Source organism: Neofelis nebulosa, chromosome 3 (genome assembly GCF_028018385.1).
Source record: "Neofelis nebulosa isolate mNeoNeb1 chromosome 3, mNeoNeb1.pri, whole genome shotgun sequence".
Lineage (NCBI taxonomy): Eukaryota > Metazoa > Chordata > Mammalia > Carnivora > Felidae > Neofelis > Neofelis nebulosa.
In genome coordinates this window covers 121,836,661-121,856,372 of record NC_080784.1, presented here as the reverse complement: position 1 = coordinate 121,856,372, position 19,712 = coordinate 121,836,661, and the positions used below count along the sequence as shown (strand labels likewise).

The 19,712-nt window shown below is 36.5% G+C and overlaps 1 protein-coding gene across 1 annotated transcript in view; it reads left to right on the top strand.

Moving 5' to 3' along the window:
* BANK1 (B cell scaffold protein with ankyrin repeats 1) overlaps positions 1-19,712 on the top strand; it is a 309,831-nt gene that overhangs the window by 30,517 nt on the left and 259,602 nt on the right. The window contains exon 2 of the mRNA XM_058721799.1: positions 3,514-3,912. Coding sequence (XP_058577782.1) covers positions 3,514-3,912 — 399 coding nt within the window. The remainder of the gene's footprint in view (positions 1-3,513; positions 3,913-19,712) is intronic.

Genomic DNA, 19,712 nt, shown 5'->3' with positions numbered 1-19,712 from the left:
AGCACGAGCGGGGGAGGGACACAGAGAGGAAGACACAGAATCTGAGCAGGTTCCAGGCTCTGAGCTGTCAGCACAGAGTCCAACACCGGGCTTGAATTCGCGAACCGTGAGATCATGACCTGAGCCAAAGTCGGATGCTTAACCGACTAAGTCACCCAAGTGCCCCTAACCTTTTTTTTTTTTTAATGTTTATTTTATTTTTGAGAGATAGAGAGAGAACCATCCCCGACCAGGGGAGGGGCAGAGAGAGAGGAAGAGAGAGAGAATCCCAAGCAGGCTCTGTACTGTCAGTGCAGAGCCTGATGTGGGGCTTGAACCAATGAACTGTGAGGTCATGACCTGAGCCAAGATCAAGAGTCAGACCCCTAACTGACTGAGCCAGCCAGGCAGCGCAAGGATTTTAATCTTAAGTCTCTCTGATATTTAAATCTCAATTTCTAGTTAAATCATCAGTCATTTTTCACATTATTATGATTGTCAGTCCATTTAGGCTGGTCTAGTAGGATACCTAAGCAACAAACATGTATGTCTCACAGTTCTGGAGGCTGCAAATCTGAGATCAGGGTGTCAGCAGATAGAGTTCTGGTGATAGCCCTCTTCCAGGTTGCAGATTGCTGACTTCTCTCTGTGTCCTCATGCAGCAGGAAGGGTGAGGGATCTCTGGAGCCTCTTTTACAGAGGCACTAATCCCATTCATGAGGGCTCCACCCTCATGACCTAGTCACCCCCTACGGCATCACCTCCAAATACCACCACATTGGGGGTTAAGATTTCAACATATGTATTTGGGGGAGGACATAAGTACTTTGTCCATGACAATGATTGTATACACATTTACACTATATCCAAATAGTGTATAATGATTCTACTTTCTTTTATAATTTTTAGGCATTTTGTTTGTTTCATTTTGCTGCAACTAATTTTACCTAATTTTGTATTTTACGTGCAAAAGATTGTAATATATCAATCCTGAATTGTTTGTCGAAAAGTTCTATCAGAACTGTCAAACCCCTATTCTTAGTATTTTCTCCTCAAATTTTCAAATATATGAGATAATCTTACAGTTGCTTTATTTCCCCTGGATCTCCCTCCCAAAATGCTCCATTCACCTGTGGTAAGTCCTAACTGGTCTGTAGGCCTCTTGAACAGCTGTCATCATGGAACTTTCTTCTTTTGATACTTGACCCTTTTTTATGGCAGAATAACTTACATACATAATCTAAGATACATGGATGAATAAGTTTTTATGTATGTACACTTTGTGTGACAGCCATTCAGACCAAGACAAGAACATTTCCAGAATCCTGGCAGGCCCTCCCATGCCTGTTTTCATTTGTTTATCCTATGTCCAGATATTCTATCTGTATCATCATGGATCTTTTTGTTTTTCTGTCTTTGAACTTCATATAAATGCAATCATATAGTATAAACTCTTTTTCTTCTCTCACTCCATATTAAGTCTTTGGATACATCCATGTTGCATGTAGCATTGTTCATTTTCACCACTGTACAATATCATATTCTGTAGTATGAATTACTAAAAAATTATTTTTGCGAGAATCTTCTTATGATTCTTGGCTTGAAATTGCTCTGATGAAATCTATGATCATTTTAATATTTTCCTCCTCCTGGGTAACTTGGTCTTCCTTCCTGAATACGTGAAGACATTTTACAATAATCATTAAACCTAAGGGCAGTTTAATCAAGATAGGTTTTTTCTTAACAATTTTTCTTAGAACATGATTATTCCCTGCTGATACATGGAACTGGTTCCTTTTTCTTTATATTTTACGGATTTTTTAAATTATGTTTTAACATATTTTAATGTGTCTTTTGTTCTCTTTTACTTTAGCTTTTAGATTGTCTTTATATTGATATTGAAACTTTTCCTTTTTTGTCTCTTACCCAGATATATCATATTTTCACCAGCTGTTTTAGCCTTGTTATCTTTTTTGCATTTACTGCAAACATATCAAGCTTTTCTTTTAGTTTGGAAATTAAAATATTATCTATGGTTATTGCTTTTTCTAATTTATATATTATCTGAGCAGAAGTACTGTTTTGGCTCTCAACTTGTCTCTTTATCTCTTATACACTTTTAAATGATACTTTTTTAAAAAAAGTTAAATCGACTTGTCTTTGAACTATGGTCTTATTTAATCTATGGTCTTTTTGTACTATAGATAACTTTTATGAAGCCTTTTTCCCCCCTGTTTATGATATCTACTAGTCTTTGCAGGCTGTGTTACTTTTATTATTTTTATGATCATATTTTCACTGTTAATATTATTTGCCATAATCTCTTCCCATAACTAAAAATTTGTATTGCTCATCTTTTCGTCTTGCTCGTGTTTCCCTTAGCTCTGTTTAGGCTTACTGTTTGCTTAATATTGTGTGGGCAAATTGTTCTTGAAATTCCCCTCCCTATCTTTTTTGCTACTTTTATTTTTCCTTCCAAGTTACAGTTGGGGTGATAAAATTGACATTCCAGTATTTTATGGCCTGAAAGAAAAGCAGAGGAGAAGCAAAGTGTCCTTCACTAGAGGTTCTGGGTTATAGTCTCTAATGAGACCTGTTGAATGGTGTCTGCAAGGCCCATCTCTTCTGCCCAAGGATGCACTTGGGTTCTTGTGGGATTTGACTGGCTTTTCTGACTCACCCGTGGGCCCTGCTACCCACGGGTAGAGGGCCCTTGTAGAGGGGCCTTTCCTACCTCTGCAGACACCCTCTTGAATTGTTTCCAGATGGGGAAGAGATTCATAAGCACCCTGCTGGTTTTAGCGATGACTCAAGTTTCTTTATCAGTATTGATTATAGGATCAGGGAGAGGTTTAGGATTACTTCTGTCCCGTCAGAACCTTCTAATTATTTCATCAGCATGAAATTTGACTTATGACACGCGATATAGTACCCTCTTATTTGGTTTCTGCTATTGAATTTATTTCTTTTTTAAAATTTTTATTTTGTTGGTATTCTGGGCGTGGAAATTCTGTCACCTATCTTTATGCACTCATCTCTGCCTGAAAAAAAGATTTAAACACTGAGTGTAAATTCTCTCCTATCTTCACAGAACAATCTGATTCCTTAGGCAGGGCTTATTTATTTTTTGCCTTCATTTAGGAGACGAAGAAACAGTAGTTCAAAGGAGTTAAATACTGTGATCTAGGTAAATTTTGTGGTTACTGGCACAGCCGTGTCTCGTAGCCCAGCTCCCTGTAATCCTACAGAACATTATTTTCATCCCTCCATGAGATTTCTCTTTTATTTCAGTTGAGCATCCTGGTTCACTTTGGGACAATGAGTACAGCGAAGACTTGCACAAAGCATGAACTGTGTTTACATAAAGGATTAATTTAATCCTGTGTGATTATGATGGGGATAACAGGAATTATATTATTGGTCCTCTAATATGTTCCCTAAAGAGCACGTACCAAAAACTTGAGGTTAATAATATAATCTGCTGTTAGCATTTCAAACATAAGAAAATTAATACATTATTTTCTCTTTTTCCAGAAAGTACAAAAGACATCCTACTGATACATGGAGAAGATGCTGAGGAATGGGCTCTGTACTTGAGGGAAGTTTTTTTACATGTTGTGAAAAGGGAAGCGGTCCTGTTATATCGCTTGGAGAATTACTCTTTTTGGGATTTGGAATTGCTGAGTTTAAACTCTTACAAGTGTAAACTTTTGATCTTATCAAATAGCCTCCTTAAAGACCTAACTCCAAAGAAATGTCAGTTTCTCGAAAAGATACTTCATTCACCAGAAAGTGTGGTTACTCTGCTGTGTGGGGTGAAGAGTTCAGATCAGCTCTACAAATTATTAAATATCGTCAGAGGCAGATGGGAGATGTCTACCGAGCAGGAGCCCGAAGATTACATCGCTGTAATCGAGAGTATCATATTCAGAGGTAGTGTCGCCAAATCTCCTTTATATTTTTTTATAATTAAGAAATTTAAAGGGTTTTTTTTGAACCACTGGAAATCCGATATTAGGATACAAAAGAAAAAGAAAAATGAAAGTTAACTTTATTTATGTTGTATGTCTGTTACACTTTCCTCAAATGCCTGAAGGTTCTTAATTTTTAGCGACATTCCATATTTTTTTCACATTTTATTTTTTGAGAGACAGAGAGAGACAGAGTGTGAGCGGAGAGGGGCAGAGAGAGAGAGAGAGAGGGAGACACAGAATCCAAAGCAGGCTCCAGGCTCTGAGCTGTCAGCACCGAGCCTGACGTGGGGCTCGAACCCATGAACTGGAAGATCGTGACCTGATCTGAAGTCAGATGCTTCACAAACTGAGCCACCCAGGTGTCTCTTCCCACCTTTTTTTTTGTTTGGCTATATCCCAATCAAGTCTTATCAGTTGTTCTAAAATCATTTATAAATATATTCCTTAGGGTAACCTGTATGTGATCATACTTGGTAGAATAAATATGGTATGCTATACTATATGTCAGTTTGGTTCTAGAAGCTGGTTTCTTATTTAACTGCTGACGCTTGAGTTAATATCTACCCTAGTACTGTTACCAGTAAGTAGCCGTCCAGGCCTTGAAGGTCTGCTTTAGAATTACAGATCTCCTGTTGTGCTGATAACTGTATGATATCTATTACTATGGTATGACATACTATTTCTTTTATTAGTTTTAAATTAAAAATTTAGTTTTCAACATTTTTTTTTTTTTTAATTTATTTTTGGGACAGAGAGAGACAGAGCATGAACGGGGGAGGGGCAGAGAGAGAGAGGGAGACACAGAATCGGAAACAGGCTCCAGGCTCCGAGCCATCAGCCCAGAGCCTGACGCGGGGCTCGAACTCACGGACCGCGAGATCGTGACCTGGCTGAAGTCGGACGCTTAACCGACTGCGCCACCCAGGCGCCCCTAAAAATTTAGTTTTCATCACATAGCCACATGTTAAAAAGCAGAACACAAGGTTCCCCTCCATTAATTAATTACATTAATTACATAATTAATTACTATTCCATGTAATAGTCAAAACTGTGAAGCTGTCTAATGTTAAAGTTTGTCCCTCCCCCCGTCTCTTCTGTCCCAGCCTGGGTGAGAGCTGGACGCGGTGCTGGGTCAGCTGCATTCCTGGTTTTCTCAAGGTGTGTTTTGCCTTTTGTCCCCAGTGTTGTAGCACTGGTTCCCTCTTGCACAGGGAAGAGGTGGGGTTCTTATTTTCTATTGATCATATCAAATATTAAGTGTTGCCTCTTCTTCTTGGGGCACATTTCCGGGTTGTTTGGAGTTCCCCTCATTCACTGGGACGTGTCACCTGCTGCTCCTTACTGAGACCAATGTGTCCTCTCTTCAAGCTCCTACTTGTGGTGGTCCACCCGCTGTGGTTTCTTGCTGTGATATCTATGGCTCCCTCATTGTCACTTTTGATGAAATCACTGATGTCCCCTCGCTGCCCTTTTCTACCTCTCCCGCTCTCTCTGCCCTTCCCCTGCTTGTGCTGTCTCTCTCTCTCTCTCTCTCTCAAAATAAACATTAATTTAAGGAAAAAAAAATCCTCTTCCTATTTTCTACATTCCATCCTCTTCAAATCAGTAGTTTCTAAGCCTTGTTTTATAGTTAGCTATTGTTGCGTAATAAATTACCCTAAGATTCAGCAACCTAAAACAGCAAATGATGATTGTGTCACAGTTTCTACAGTTAAGGAATGTAGTTGCTGCTTAGCGGGGAGGTTGTGGATCGGGGTATCCTGCAAGGTTGCAGTCCAGCCGCCCGGAGCTACAGTCATCTGATGGTTCCACTGTCCACTGGGGGAAGATTTGTTTTCAACAGGAGCTTACATTGCTGGCTCGTTTGTTATTATTTTTTAAATCATCTTGTTGTATGAAAGTCACCCCTCAGAGATTCCTGAGGAAGGGCCCTTGGAGCAACGTTTCTGCAATCTTGCATGTTCACAATTCTTGCATGTTTGTTTCTTGGAGTGTTGTTTGGCTGAGGACCATGTCACTCATCTTTTTTTTTTTTTTTTTTTTTTAGCATTGCAGAGTTTAGAGAATTCTTATTTACCTGACTAAATAAGTAATTATTAATTTATATCTGAAGCCTAGAGATTTTCACTAGAATTTTATCCTAGTGCTGACTGTTCAGAACTATTTTACCCAGGGACATGGTTATTTTCGTTTTTGTTTTTGTTTTTGTTTTTGTTTTTGTTTTGTTTTGGTCTTTCACCCAAGATGGAGATTCAAGTGGTCTTGACTTATGCCTTTTTTAAAAAAATTTTTTAATGTTTATTTATTTTAGAGACAGAGAGACAGAGCCCAAGTGGGAGAGGGGCAAAGAGTGCCGGAGACAGAATCTGAAGCAGGCTGCAGGCTCTGAGCTGTCAGCACAGAGCCAGATGCAGGGTTCAAACCCACGAACCATGAGGTCATGACCTGAGCCGAAGTCAGACACCCAACCGACTGAGCCATCCAGGCGCCCCTCTTGACTTACATCTTTAAATCTTTGCACTACTATTATATTATTTGCACTATTTTATTATTATTTTCTTTTTTGGGGATTCCTTTTATATGTATGTTGGGTTTATGTTATCTGTGTTGCACTCTACAATTTTTCTCTAATTCTTTTTCATTTATTATTAATATATATTTACTTAGTTTGTGTCTCCCACTTCAGTCTTTGCTACCTTCTTATGCTTTCAGGACTCTCTCTTCCCCTGTATTCCTCCAACTTCTCCTTCATTTTTATGGTGCTTTTACTTGTTTCCATTATGCCATTTGGTTGAGGACTGGAGGCTTATAATTCATCCCTTGTTCTTGTACTGCTAACCTCACCTTGCCACCTTGCATTTTTGCCTGATATAATTGCTTGAAAAAGGTGCTTGCTGTGCATTACTATGCATTGCTGTGCATTTAAAAAAAATCCATGGCGAGGTATTTGGCCACAATTTTTAGCTTCTTTTATGGTGACATATTTTTAGTGTGTGCTTCCCTGTGTGCCACTGGTTTTCTGCCCCACCCACCCGCGCTCCCCCACTCCCCACCCCTCTGTCTTGTTCTTGTGGTATCTTTATATAGATCCAGTGGGGTCCACTTTCACTTCTGCGTCACCGAACCGAGTGAGTTTTACTTGGTGTAGCCAAAGGAGCCAGGCAGTGTGGTCTTGTTGTTTGTTTTGTCCTGTTTCTCCCACATACGATGAAAGACTTCACTTCTCTGTTTCCACAGACACAGACTGCTTTTATGAATCTGTCTTTTCTGTACAATTCCTCACTTAGCCTCACTTTCTCTGCTTTTTTGGCATCGTACTGCTTCCACAGATGCTTCTACCTGACCCTGCTGCATGAGGGCCACAACATAAAGAGGCATGGCTCCTGTGGCCTTAAGGAAGGGTGTGTTCGTTAGCTCTTTTGGAAACCCGCAGCTTCTGGATTATTTCTTCAAGGTTTCTTTTCCTTATTTCCTCCTGCACACCCTTTCGCTCAGTCACCACTGATTTGGGAACCATCCCATTAATCTGGAGGTCTCGGATTTCACTGTTTCCCATTTTAATAAATAGGGTATTTGCATAATTGTTTTTCATTCTCTATGTTTTGGAATGATTTCCAGGACTAAAGAAGGGGGAAAATGTTGACTCGGCACGACAATTTTCACATTGGCAGTCCTCAACTCTCTTATGAGCTCTGTTTTTTTTTTTTTTTTCTTCTTTTTTTAGTACTCCCCAGGTACATTGTGGTGGGTTTTTTTTTTTGTTTTTTTTTTTTGGTTGTAAAGGGAAAATGTTACAGTTGGAAATTATGGAAACAATGATAATGATGCACATAAAGTGCAAGTGATTTTATGCCCTGAGACAGAGGAGCACTAAAAATTGGTGGCAAAAATTTTGTGTGGTTCTGCACAGCCATCGTTTCCATTTCCTGGAAGAACTCAGGTTGTTTTGACCACTTAAATTACAATGTTACTGGTAGGTAAAAATATTGAACAGTATCTTTTTGCCGTTTTACTTATTTTATTTTATGGTGAGTACCTTTGGGTGGCTATGTCAATGGTGTTCTGCTCTATCTTCAAATTACATTTCTATTGATATCTGATAGGGGAAAAGCTTACACTTTATGGACAACGCAGGACTGTTTTGAAGACACTCATTTTGAAGCTCTCATTTCCCCATATTCAAGTTTTAGACTCTGATTTCTTAAAGTAACTTAGATGCACCTACCAAATGGAAAACACAAAAAGTTGTGTGGGAAAATACATTCCAAGATGATAAATTTGTCTGAACTACAAGCAGGCAACCAGAATGTAGATCCATAAACAATTGCAAACCATGCATAAAAGAACTTTTATGTGTAGGTTGTGTCCTTTGACAAAACTGGTGATAAATGCTACGGTTTAGGCAGTAATAAATTTGTTTTCATACACAGTTTAACTGCTAAACTATTTTGTTCCATATTGCTGTTGGTGTTGAGTGTTGCTCTTTGTTCTTTGTTGTGATTACCTTTTGCCTTTAAACTCTTTCAGGCCCTGCGGTTTGTTCCGATAGTTGAGTCCGTGCTCTCAAAGATTTATTTTATCATATTTTCATATAGTCTAGTTTCAAAAAATAGGTGAAATAAGATAAAGGTGTGGATTTCAATTTTTATTGTCCTTTTCCTACAACTCTCTGTCCCGTAGAGAAATAATACAAAGACAAAAGGAAATTTACTATTCAGAGACATGATAAAGAGAATAATAAAAAAGCCAGAAAGTCGTGGAAATAATTAAATGTTCTAATATATTCACATAAGGAAAAACCAGAGGAGATTTTATAAAACTTATTGAAAAAGAAAGATATTTTATAATTAATCAGGGCTCCAGAGAAAAGTTTTTAATATTAAAAAAGACGAAAAAAAGATACAGTGATTTATGGTTAATCTGAGTATTTTATTTCCTTTTAGGAATTAAGAAAGTTAAATTTCCTGTCTTCTTAATTCCCAGATTGCAAGTAATACAAACCAGTATGTGTTTTCTACATTTTTGTGTGTGATACAACCACTTTGACCATATTTCTTCCTTTATAGGTCTTCTATTTCTTTTTTAATTTTTTGATCTTTGCCTCATTTTCTCCATCTGGTCTTTCTACATATATAGGTTTCATATAGCATTGTTTGTATAGAATATAAATTATGTAATCTCAAATTTACATAAGAAAAACTAACATTTTTGAGGGTCGCCTGGGTGGCTCAGTCAAGATTCCGACTCTTGATTTTAGCTCAGGTCATGATCTCAGGGTTCATGAGATCGAGCCCTGCATTGGGCTATGTGCTGACAGCACAGAGCCTGCTTGGGATACTCTCTCTCTCTCTCTGTCTCTCTCTCTCTCTCTCTCTGCTTCTTCCCTACTCTCTCTCTCTCTCTTAAAAAAGAAAGTGTTTTGGTGTACCATCATGTACTTTATTATTTGTAGATCTTCCCCTTAAAAAATCATTAGTAATTTCTGTGATCATGGCACATTTATTGGGTCTCTTTCCTCCCTTGCTCTTTGTTTATTATCGTGACAGCTTTTGCCTTTGGACTCTTCCACTCCCTGCAGTTTGTTCTGATAGTTGAGTCAGTGTTCTCCAAGCTTTATTTTTATCATATTTTCATATACATATGAAAATGTATGTTTCCTACTTGTTTTGTTACTGAGAGTGAGATGGAAAAGGAAAGAAGCCTCTGTTCTTTTTGCTGCACGGTAAAGAATTACAGAACAGTGAAACGAAAGTAAAGCAAAGTTTTATTAAAGTATATTCTAAGGGAGAAGGCCAATCAAGAGAGACAAAGACCCTGGAAACTCTGGGGTATGGGCTTATACTAACTTTTTCTTTGGGGTGGGTCCTAGGGTCATAACACTGGAGTGACAGGCCTGGATTATATAATTAGCCAACTAAGCATGTCTTTTTTGCAAGATGTATTCAAAATGCCTGCACAGGATAGGCAACGGCAACATTATTTCTATTCTAGAGACCCCGGTCCTTGGAGTAAGGACCAGGGGCTGCTTTCTGCACAAGTGCAACAAACACAAGGAACTTAACTCTTCTGCTGGGATGCTGTAACTGCAAAGGGACTGCTAGATGGGTGCAGTGGGGTGTTCCCTGGGCAGTCCTCGGTTGGGGACATCTAAGGTCCATCCACCTTAGGTCGCTCAGGCCTAGCTTCCTGCCTAACATTTCCTATTTCAATATTTCATGTTTATCTCACTTTCTTCATTGTCAAATGGTAGATGTAATAGCAGTGGGAAACCTGCTAATTCTTTCATGACGAACCTTCACATTTTAATTTTGTTATCATATTCCCAAACCAAGGATTCTGGTGTCTGGCTTCATTAAACCTAAAGAAGAAGCCGAAAATTAAGAATAGCAATGTTAACAGTGGAGTTACTGGAAAAACAAAATAAGAACAAGGGCAACCCACTAGAAACAAACTATGCAGAAGCATTTGTTTTTCTTTCCTCCCGTTTGAGCCATGTCCTGCTGTAAGAGCTCTGGTTTGCTGGTCAGTGAGGTCTCACTGCCCTTCAAACGAAGTCCATCCTTTTTTGCTGATCTTTCAGCTCTCTGAGGGCGTGGCTCCAGCATAGACATCCAGACCATTTCTGCCCTTACTGTTGGTGTAGACACATGCTGTACACTAGGGTAATTGCATCACCTCCTGTTGATGCATCACCTCCTAGTCCCACCTCCCTCCCATTGTTCTTATGCTGCCTTCTTTATCTGGCTCACCTCCCCACCCCCGTATTTTCAGTTGAAATCCCAACGATTCTTCAAGGTCAACTGAAAAGCTGCTTTATCAGTGAATTCATCTCGGATCCCTTCTGCTTGAAAAATATTTTCTTCATCTCTAATTCTATTAAAAATTTATCATTTACTTATGACTCTCAATTCTTCGTAATTATTTTTGACAATTCCTTTTCGTCTCCTTCAAGTTTAAAAATGTAATGCTGGTAACTTTGTTTTTAAAACATTTCAGCTTTCTAAACAGCAAAAACAACAACAACAACAACAACAACAACAACAACAACAACAGAAGAGTACAAATTTCGTTTTTTAAGTGCAGGTTTATAACTGTTTATTGGTACAGTTGGGCTTTTCTCTTTGATAATTATGAAAAGGTTTACTGCAGTATTTTTGCCAAGAATACATAACCTGAATCTAATCATGATGAAAATGTCAGAAAAACTCAAACTAAAAGATTCCACAGAATAATTTTTTTGTACTCTTCAAAAATGCTAAGGTCAAGAAATTAATAGAGAAGATGAATTATTGCTCCAAATTAAAGGAATCTAAAGTTATATGAAAACTACACACAATGAATAATTTTGAATTGGATGCTGGACTAGGAAATATGATTCTACAGGAAATTACTGGGACAATTGACGAAATGTGATTATCGACTGTGTATTAGTAGTGTTGTAGGATGTTCACTTCTCAGATGTTGAAATTATGTTGTGGTTACATAAAAGAATATCTCCTTTTTAAGGAAGAACACATTGAAGTAGGGGTAATATGGCAGGATGTCAATCGGCATATATACACACACAGATATATACGTACATATACGTACAGAAATACACACACACACGTATAGACATATGCATCTGTTTACACAGACATGTATCTGTGTATGTGTATGTGTGTATGATCATTGGTTAATTACCCTGAGTTATTTGCTATGCATATCTATTGTTCTAAGAGATGAACAGAAAGCGGAGTAAGCACATTCTTGTTCTATGTGCGGACACTTGTGCAGCTTTGAGAAGTGATGCTTTTTGGAAGACATAGTTCAGTGCATGGACTGTGAATTTAGACCTAATTATCCTGTGGTTGGCATCCACGGAGACTCTAAATGTCTATGTCATATGTAATGATACAGCATTCTCCTGCCATTCTTAACTGTGGGAAAGGAGGAATCATCTGGCATGAGGCATGAGAAGTCATGTTCACTCTGTATTGTTTATTAGTCTTATTTTTCCCTCTACTTTATCCCTTATGTCAAGTACCATGCCTTGTGTCTTATACTCTGGTTTGTTGTATATTGTGTTTCCTTAGAAAAATTGCGTGGTTCAAAAACATTAGGTGATGATTAGGAATCAATAACTTACAATGAGTTTCTCCCCAAAATGTCCTGTATAAGCTAATGTTCAAAAGAGAAATTTATTTTTTTTCTGTTAAACAAATTTTAAATGAATATATTTCACACAGAAATCCTACTCCCTGCCTCTGAGCCCAGAATAATAGGTGTAGCAGAGAGCTGACTTAAGTAATAATACTTTCATCTGATATTATTATGTGGATTAAATTATTTAATACACAAAAAGAGCTTTAAAGAGTCTCTGCCAAAGAATCAGTGCTCAATAAATGGAAGCTGATTTTATTACTTTTTTTTCTATATATAAAATGAGAGGGAGGGAGGAAAGGTGGGAGGAAGGGTAGAGGTGAAATGTGGGAGAAGGAGGAGAGGGAAGGGAGGCTGCGAGTGGGCGAGAGAAGGAGGTTGGGACAGACAGGAGTGCTCTAGGATGATACATAAAGGGCAAGGTGTTCATGATTGGGCAAGAAGCAGAGATCAGAGTAGTGAATGGAAAACCCAAGGTTAAAAAGAATGGCAAGGAAAGAAGTGGGTCAGATACCAGGTAAACAGTAAACAATCTAGGAGGGGTTAAAGTTCAGGAAACAGAAAACAAGTGGAAATTGAGGAAGTAGGTTGAACTAGGAAGAGGAGCATTGATTTAAGTCACCAAGGCTAATAACAAAGAACAGCTTCATGTACCTCAGGATTTGCACCTACTCCTTTAGAGGGCCCAGGCTGATCAGCAGGTGAAGCCTGAGACCAAGCTCAGAAAAAAAACACCAGCATGGAGTGGGAAGGAGAAGTCCGGAGAGATGTGACATTTCTCTTTCTGGTAACTTCCATTTAGATAATTGGGTTTGTTTTTCTCACTAGCTAGATGTGGTAAATATGAAGGAAAGTATATACATGTTAAAAACAAATAGAAATCCCGTCTTCTGGTGGTTCTAGTTTATCGTTTTTATAATTTGATGGGTTTGGGCTTTCTCTAATAAAGTGAATGAAATAAAACTACTCTTAGTTTTTTTTTTTAATTTTTTTTTAATGTTTTATTTATTTTTGAGACAGAGAGAGACAGAGCATGAATGGGGGAAGGTCAGAGAGAGAGGGACACACAGAATCTGAAGCAGGCTCCAGGCTCTGAGCTGTCAGCACAGAGCCCGACGCGGGGCTTAAACTCACGGACCGCGAGATCATGACCTGAGCCGAAGTCGGTCGCTTAACCAACTGAGCCACCCAGGTGCCCCTACTCTTTGTTTATTAAATGTTTGTAATTTTCAAAGTTGAAATATTTTTTAAGAGTAAAGGGGACTCACGAATGGTAAATTAAATTTGCTGGTTTTATGAAGTAATGGAAGTCGTCCTGTATTGTTACATGAAGTAAGTATAGGAAGCCTTCCTACACTGTTCCAACTTTATATAATAGCAAGAAGAATGAACACAAATCATTATTCCCTGTGTGAGTCTCTATCCATCTCAATCAGACTATTCAAGGAGTGGGAAGGGGGCTTGCCAGAATTTCTAATACCTGGCACAATGCTAGTCCTACTGAATGAATTACAGCTCTGGGAGTGTGTTGTGAAAACAGAGAGCAGAGGTTTTGGGAATAAATATCAAATGAGTTCTTCTGTGGCTGGTGTACCCTGAACTTTAAGAACCACTGATCTGGACCAATTTTCTCATGAATATAATCTCGGTAGATGGATAACAAGGCACTGCTTAAAGAGTTAGAAATAGTGGCATTGTGTGTTTTAAATCGGTATCTCTCCCTTGTTGTTTGAAAGTTTCCAAATTTTCTTTTAGAAAAGGAACTCATTTATGTTGATTTTATAAATGTGTACACAATTATGATTTACCTCATTACTCTAGAAAGTAATGTTTGCTTTGAATCACGACTCCGGATCATTTTTACTGGTATGAAAAAATTATTTTTGAAATTCTTTTCTTGTACCCTAATGTGCATACATAGCATAGTATGTATGTATAAGCATTTTATAGAGAAATTTAAAAATCACACACCTGCAGGCTCACCTTCATCTGAAGATATAGAATGTTACCAACTCCCTTGAACTCTCTGGAGACCCCTCCCCTATCATCTTTTCTCTTTCCTCATTTTCTTAGATAACCACCATTCTGTACTTTCCTTTTATAGTTTTTGTTTTGGTTAGTTTATAATTTTACCGCATATGTATTTATCTGTGAAGTATATTATCTGTATTGTTTTGGGTTTTTACTTTATACTAATGAAAACATATTAACTCTTTTCTGACTCGGTATTATGTTTTTTGAGACCTATCCATGTTGATGTATATATAGTTCAGTTATTTCCATTGCCCCATAATTAGAATGCACCCCATTTTATCTATCAGCCTTACTATTCATGTAAATGGTAACTAGTTGGGGCACCTGAGTGCTTTAGTCGGTTAAGCATCCAACTCTTGATTTCGGTTCAGGTCATGGTTTCACAGGTCTGTGAGATCAAGCCCCTCATTGGGCTCTGTGCTGACAATTCAGAGCCTGCTTAGGATTCTCTTTCTCTCTGTCCCTGTGTGCACGCTCTGTCTCTCAAAATAAATAAACTTAAAAAAAAATTGTAACTATTTACAGAGCTTTTTGGTTTTGTCTTTAATTGATGCAGTTGCAATCCTGGTGCACTGTGTTAGTTTGGGGACATCTGTCTGGGAAGAGAATTGCTGGGTCACAGGATCTGTGCATATAATAATGTAAATTGTCTTTCCAGGACTATTGTACCAGTTTACTTGATAGAAATATAAGAGCTCCCAGTGCTTCCATTCTTTCCAATACTTGGTACTTCCTGAATTTTTATTTTTGCAATATAGTGAGTGTGAAAGTATATTTTATTATATATTTAATTTATACTTTCTTGATTATTGGGCATTTTTCTTATATTTACATATTTATGTTTTTCATATAATCAGTGTCCAATTTTGTTTTAGGAGGTGCTTCCTTGTGTCTTTTTACCCACCTTTTTTTTTCTTTGTAAAAATGCTTTATATGATACTTTAAGACATATTTGTTATATATTTTACATATATCTTCTCAAAGTTTGAGTTCGGGGCTTCAATTTTTAACTTAGTTTTTAACAGTTGTGATAAACATGCTCTTAATATAGTTAAGTGTGTCAGTATTTTTTTTAGCTTACTATTTATTATATCCTGTCTAAGAAATCTTTGCTTCTCTTAGGTCATAGAAATATCTTCTAAAAATTTGAACCTTTTGACTTTCTCCTTAAAATCTAACATCCATCTGGAATTAATTCTGTATGTAGTATAAGGCTGACCTCCAAATTATGTTTTCCATTGTGAATTACCTGTTCTTTGAATGTTTTAGCTGAATATATTTAAGAGTTTTGGATCCACTCAGGTTTTCTATTTGAATCACTTTTGTTGTTTTATTTCTCTAGGAATTTGCCGATTTCATTTGTTTTCACATTTCTCTGTTTAAAATTGCTTATACCATTCCTTTATTTTTTATATCTACTCTATATGAAATTGCATGTTTTTTTTAATTTTTAAGATCATTTGTCTTATTTTTTAAATATCAATTGAGCTTATCAGTTATTCAGTGTCTTTTGTCCTTTCAAAAGACAACCTTTACATTAAATTATTTTTCTATTGTATATTTTTCTATTTTTGTTATTTTCGTATTCCATTTGATATTTATTTTCTTCTGCTTTTTTTGAATTTTATAAATGCTTAGCTCATGGGCATGGAACCTTTCTGTTTTTCCTTTTTACAATAAACATTTCAGGCTATAATTTCTCCAACAGGTTCTTACAACTCTTTTCAATATTATTCAGTTCTACCTATTTTCTAATTCTATTTTGATTTCTTCTTCAGAAGTATAGGCTTTAATTTATCTTTTTGGTGTTGATTTCTAAATTTTGTTGTATGGTCAGAGAATGCAGTCTATATTAGTCAGGTAGTTTGAAATTTATTAAGGTCTATTTATGGCCTACTTTTTGACTGATTTTTAAAATATGCCACATGTGCTTAAAAAGAACACTTATCTCCATATTTGGTTTGCAAGGTAATTTCTGGCCGTTGGATTAAGCTTGTTATTTGTACAGTATGTCTTTGTACATTCTTTTATTTTGAACTGTCTTTATATCTTTGCTCTGTCTTTATAGATTAGGTGTATATTTTATAAATAGTACATAGCTGGATTTTTTAAATTCAGTCTTAGCTTCTTAATCTTTTAATGTATAATTTAATTCATATATATTATGATACCTGATGTATGTGAATTTAATTCTGTCATTTATTGTTTTTTATGTGTTCCAGTTTTTAATGTTTCTCTTTTCCTTAATTTTTTTTTTGCCTTCTTTTAGCTTGAGTCCTTCCCCATTCCATTGGCTTGTTACTTTAGTCTTTCAGTGATATCCTAGAAATTTTAAGATGTTTACTTAAACTAGATTTAAATTATTATTAATAATTATCTGTAATTATTAACTATTATCTTTAATTGTTATATTTCCTTCGTACTGAAAAATTAAAAGGCCTTTAGTAATGCTTTAATCATCTCTTTTTCACCTTTACAGGATGATTATTCTTTTTCCACATTTTATATTTATAGAATCAATGCTTGTTTAACTTAAGCCACATATTTACAGTTCTCTTTGAATACTGTTGTTTCTTGCATCTCAAACTCTCTTCCTGGGATCATTTTTTTCCCTCAGGAAGTATATCTTTAAAGATTTTCTTTAGTGAGCTCTTTTGGTAATAAATAAATTAAATCTCGATTTCAGTTTGTGCAAACTATCATTGTTTGCATCATAATTGGAGATAACCTCAGTGGATATAAGAGTTGTTTTTTCTCAGTTCTTAAAAACATTCTTCTCTTCTCACATCCGTGTTGCTGTTGAGAAGTTTGTTATATCATATCCATTCTTCATTCTTCTGTAGGCAGTCTATTTTTTTTCATTAACAACTATTAATATCTTCTCATTGTATCTGAGTTTCTTAGTTTATAATGATGTGCCCTAGATATTTAATAATTGTATTTATCCTGTATGTAATTGAGCTTCTTAGATCTGAAATTCCATGTCTTTCCATAATCTGGAAAATGTTCAGCCGTTAAGAGTTTTTAAGATCGTTCCTGTCTCCATTCTTTCATTGTCTTCTGGGACCCTAATGAAGCACATGTGCAGCTTTCTTGTGCTGTGTGTCTCTTAACCACCCAGCCACATCTGTCTTCCCTCTGTCCATCTTGCTTCATTTTACTTAGTTTCTTCAGATTTGTCTTTTGGATATCAGATATCTCAGCCATTTCTCATCTGCCTTTGAAATTTCTCATAATTTTCTAAATTCAGTTATTACATGCCATTACATATTTTATCTCTAAGAGTTCCATTTGGGTGTTTTATCAAAGCCTAGCCCATCCTAATAATCTTTGGTTTCACCACAGCCTCATTTTCTTTTTTTATTTCTTCCACTATATTAACACTTATTTATATTCTTTTCCTGGAAATAGTAATATGTGGATTGCTGGCCTGGTTCTCTAATACCATTTAAGTAATTGTTTTTTCATTGTAATTGATGTAACATGGAACTTTATCTAGGGAAATCCTTTGAGGCCTGATTTTAATGTATTTTGCTAAAGAAAGGATTTAGGTCTCTTTCTGCCAGGAACTTGAATTTCCACCTGGGACCACTTTAAACCAAATTTTTGGCTTGCAGGTTTTTTGGCAGTTTTTTGGGTAGAATCTATCCAGATCCTAAACCTATGTGAATGCTTATAGCTTGGGAAATCTTAAGAAGCAGTCTTTCTGCATTTTAATTCCACCCTGAGCCAAGGCTGAGAAAGAAAATTTCCTTTTGCAGGTTTTCGTGCCCCAGTTTATAAAGAGATTTCTGGTCTGATCTCTCACTCTGTTCGTGCCCTGACTTTTTCTCCCCTTCAGTGAGTATGGAGCTCCTTAAAACCCAGCAGTACTAGGGATCGGCAGAAAAACTCAGAGCAAATATGGGTTCCAATGTATTCCTTTAGCACCATGAATTTTTATCTCTTTACTATTTGGCCCCTGGATATTTTCTTACTTTACCTTCAGTCATTCATGAATGAAAGATTATTGTTGTTATTAATATTATTTGGGGGTATTTTAGGTTTGATGTATAGAGATGGGTACTTGTGAATTTCTAGTTTGTTACATTTCTGTAAACAGCTTACTAGAAATACTTATTATATTTTGAAACAAGAATTGTTATCACTTACGAGTATAACAAGGACTGTGAACAATTAGAAATTTCAGCTAATATAACATTTCTGACATGCATCTTGAGAAGTGGCCTCCAGGGGACTTTGAACCAAGTAGCCAAAATGGCCTTTTCTCTGTCTTACCTCTAGATGTTTTATTTTCATTGTCACAGTCCACTCACAAATTGAAAATCCATAAAGCCTCAGTAGATTGTTGGTGTAAAATTTGTAGACATTCCACTTTGAGAGGGAAAATGTTTTTAAGGGAATCTAAAAATGCCAGAAATAAAAATTCTTTTAAAAACTTCCAATGAAATAGGAAGTTATACTTAAACATATATAAGGAAGGGATTTCTTAGAAATAATTGAGATTTAATCAATACTTCAAAATAAGCCAATTATGGTTCTTTAACTGGAGAGAAAAATATTTTATAAATAATGACTATTTTCTGCTTTTCCCATCATCTGTTAGTCATAAAAGATATAATTTCATTGTAGGAAAGATGTAATTTAATTAATTTTCATGTTTTGTGGGCATTCATGACACTGCAGTAGGAAGTTGAATATAGACTCAAATCAAAGAAGATACTGGTTTTTCCATAGTGGACTTTAGAGTGGAAGAAAACTTACTGATTTACAATAATAGCAAATTGGAAAGAAGTGTGGTATGGTACATTAATTAAGTGGAAACATTTGTATTATGGTTCTTTTGCAAATTTCTACCCTGGGGATACCTTTGGGGGACCTTACTGTGTGAGATACCATGGTGTTTTATAGTAGAAAAGATGTCCAGTAACTATGCATTTTCTGTGTGCTGACCTTTGGTCAGATGTGTTTAGGGAAATGTGGCATAAAACCTACCTTTGGCTTTATTGAGTTGTTCTTTCTACCAATTTATTTATTTAATATTTATTTTTGAGAGAGCGCAAGCAGGGCAGGGACAGAGAGAGGGGGACAGAGGATCTGAAGTGGGCTCTGAGATGATAGGCTGACAGCAGCAAGCCCAATGTGAGGCTCAGACTCACAAGCTGCGAGATTATGACCTAAACCAAAGTCGGATGCTCAACTGACTGAGCCACTTAGGTGCCCTGAGTGTTCTTCGTCCTAATGCACTCTCCTCCAATTTAGTGAGTTATGAGGGGGTTGGGGCATGAGAGGATGTATGATGAAAGGAAAGTATAGTTAAAAAAGAATGTTGTAGATAAATTCATAAACTCTTAGACTGTAACTAGATTACATGAATAGTAACAATGAAGTTCATTACTTCAGTCCATTACAACTTTCTTTAAATCTCCAGTCAATTGCAATGATCAGACAGTGTAAATATTACTTGGGTGATTATTTTTCAGCTATGTAAAAATCCGATTCAGATTATTTCTGGTCAGTTCTGCTCTTGCACAATTGTTTACCAGATTAGAAAGAAAACCATTGAGTATCAATTGATAACCA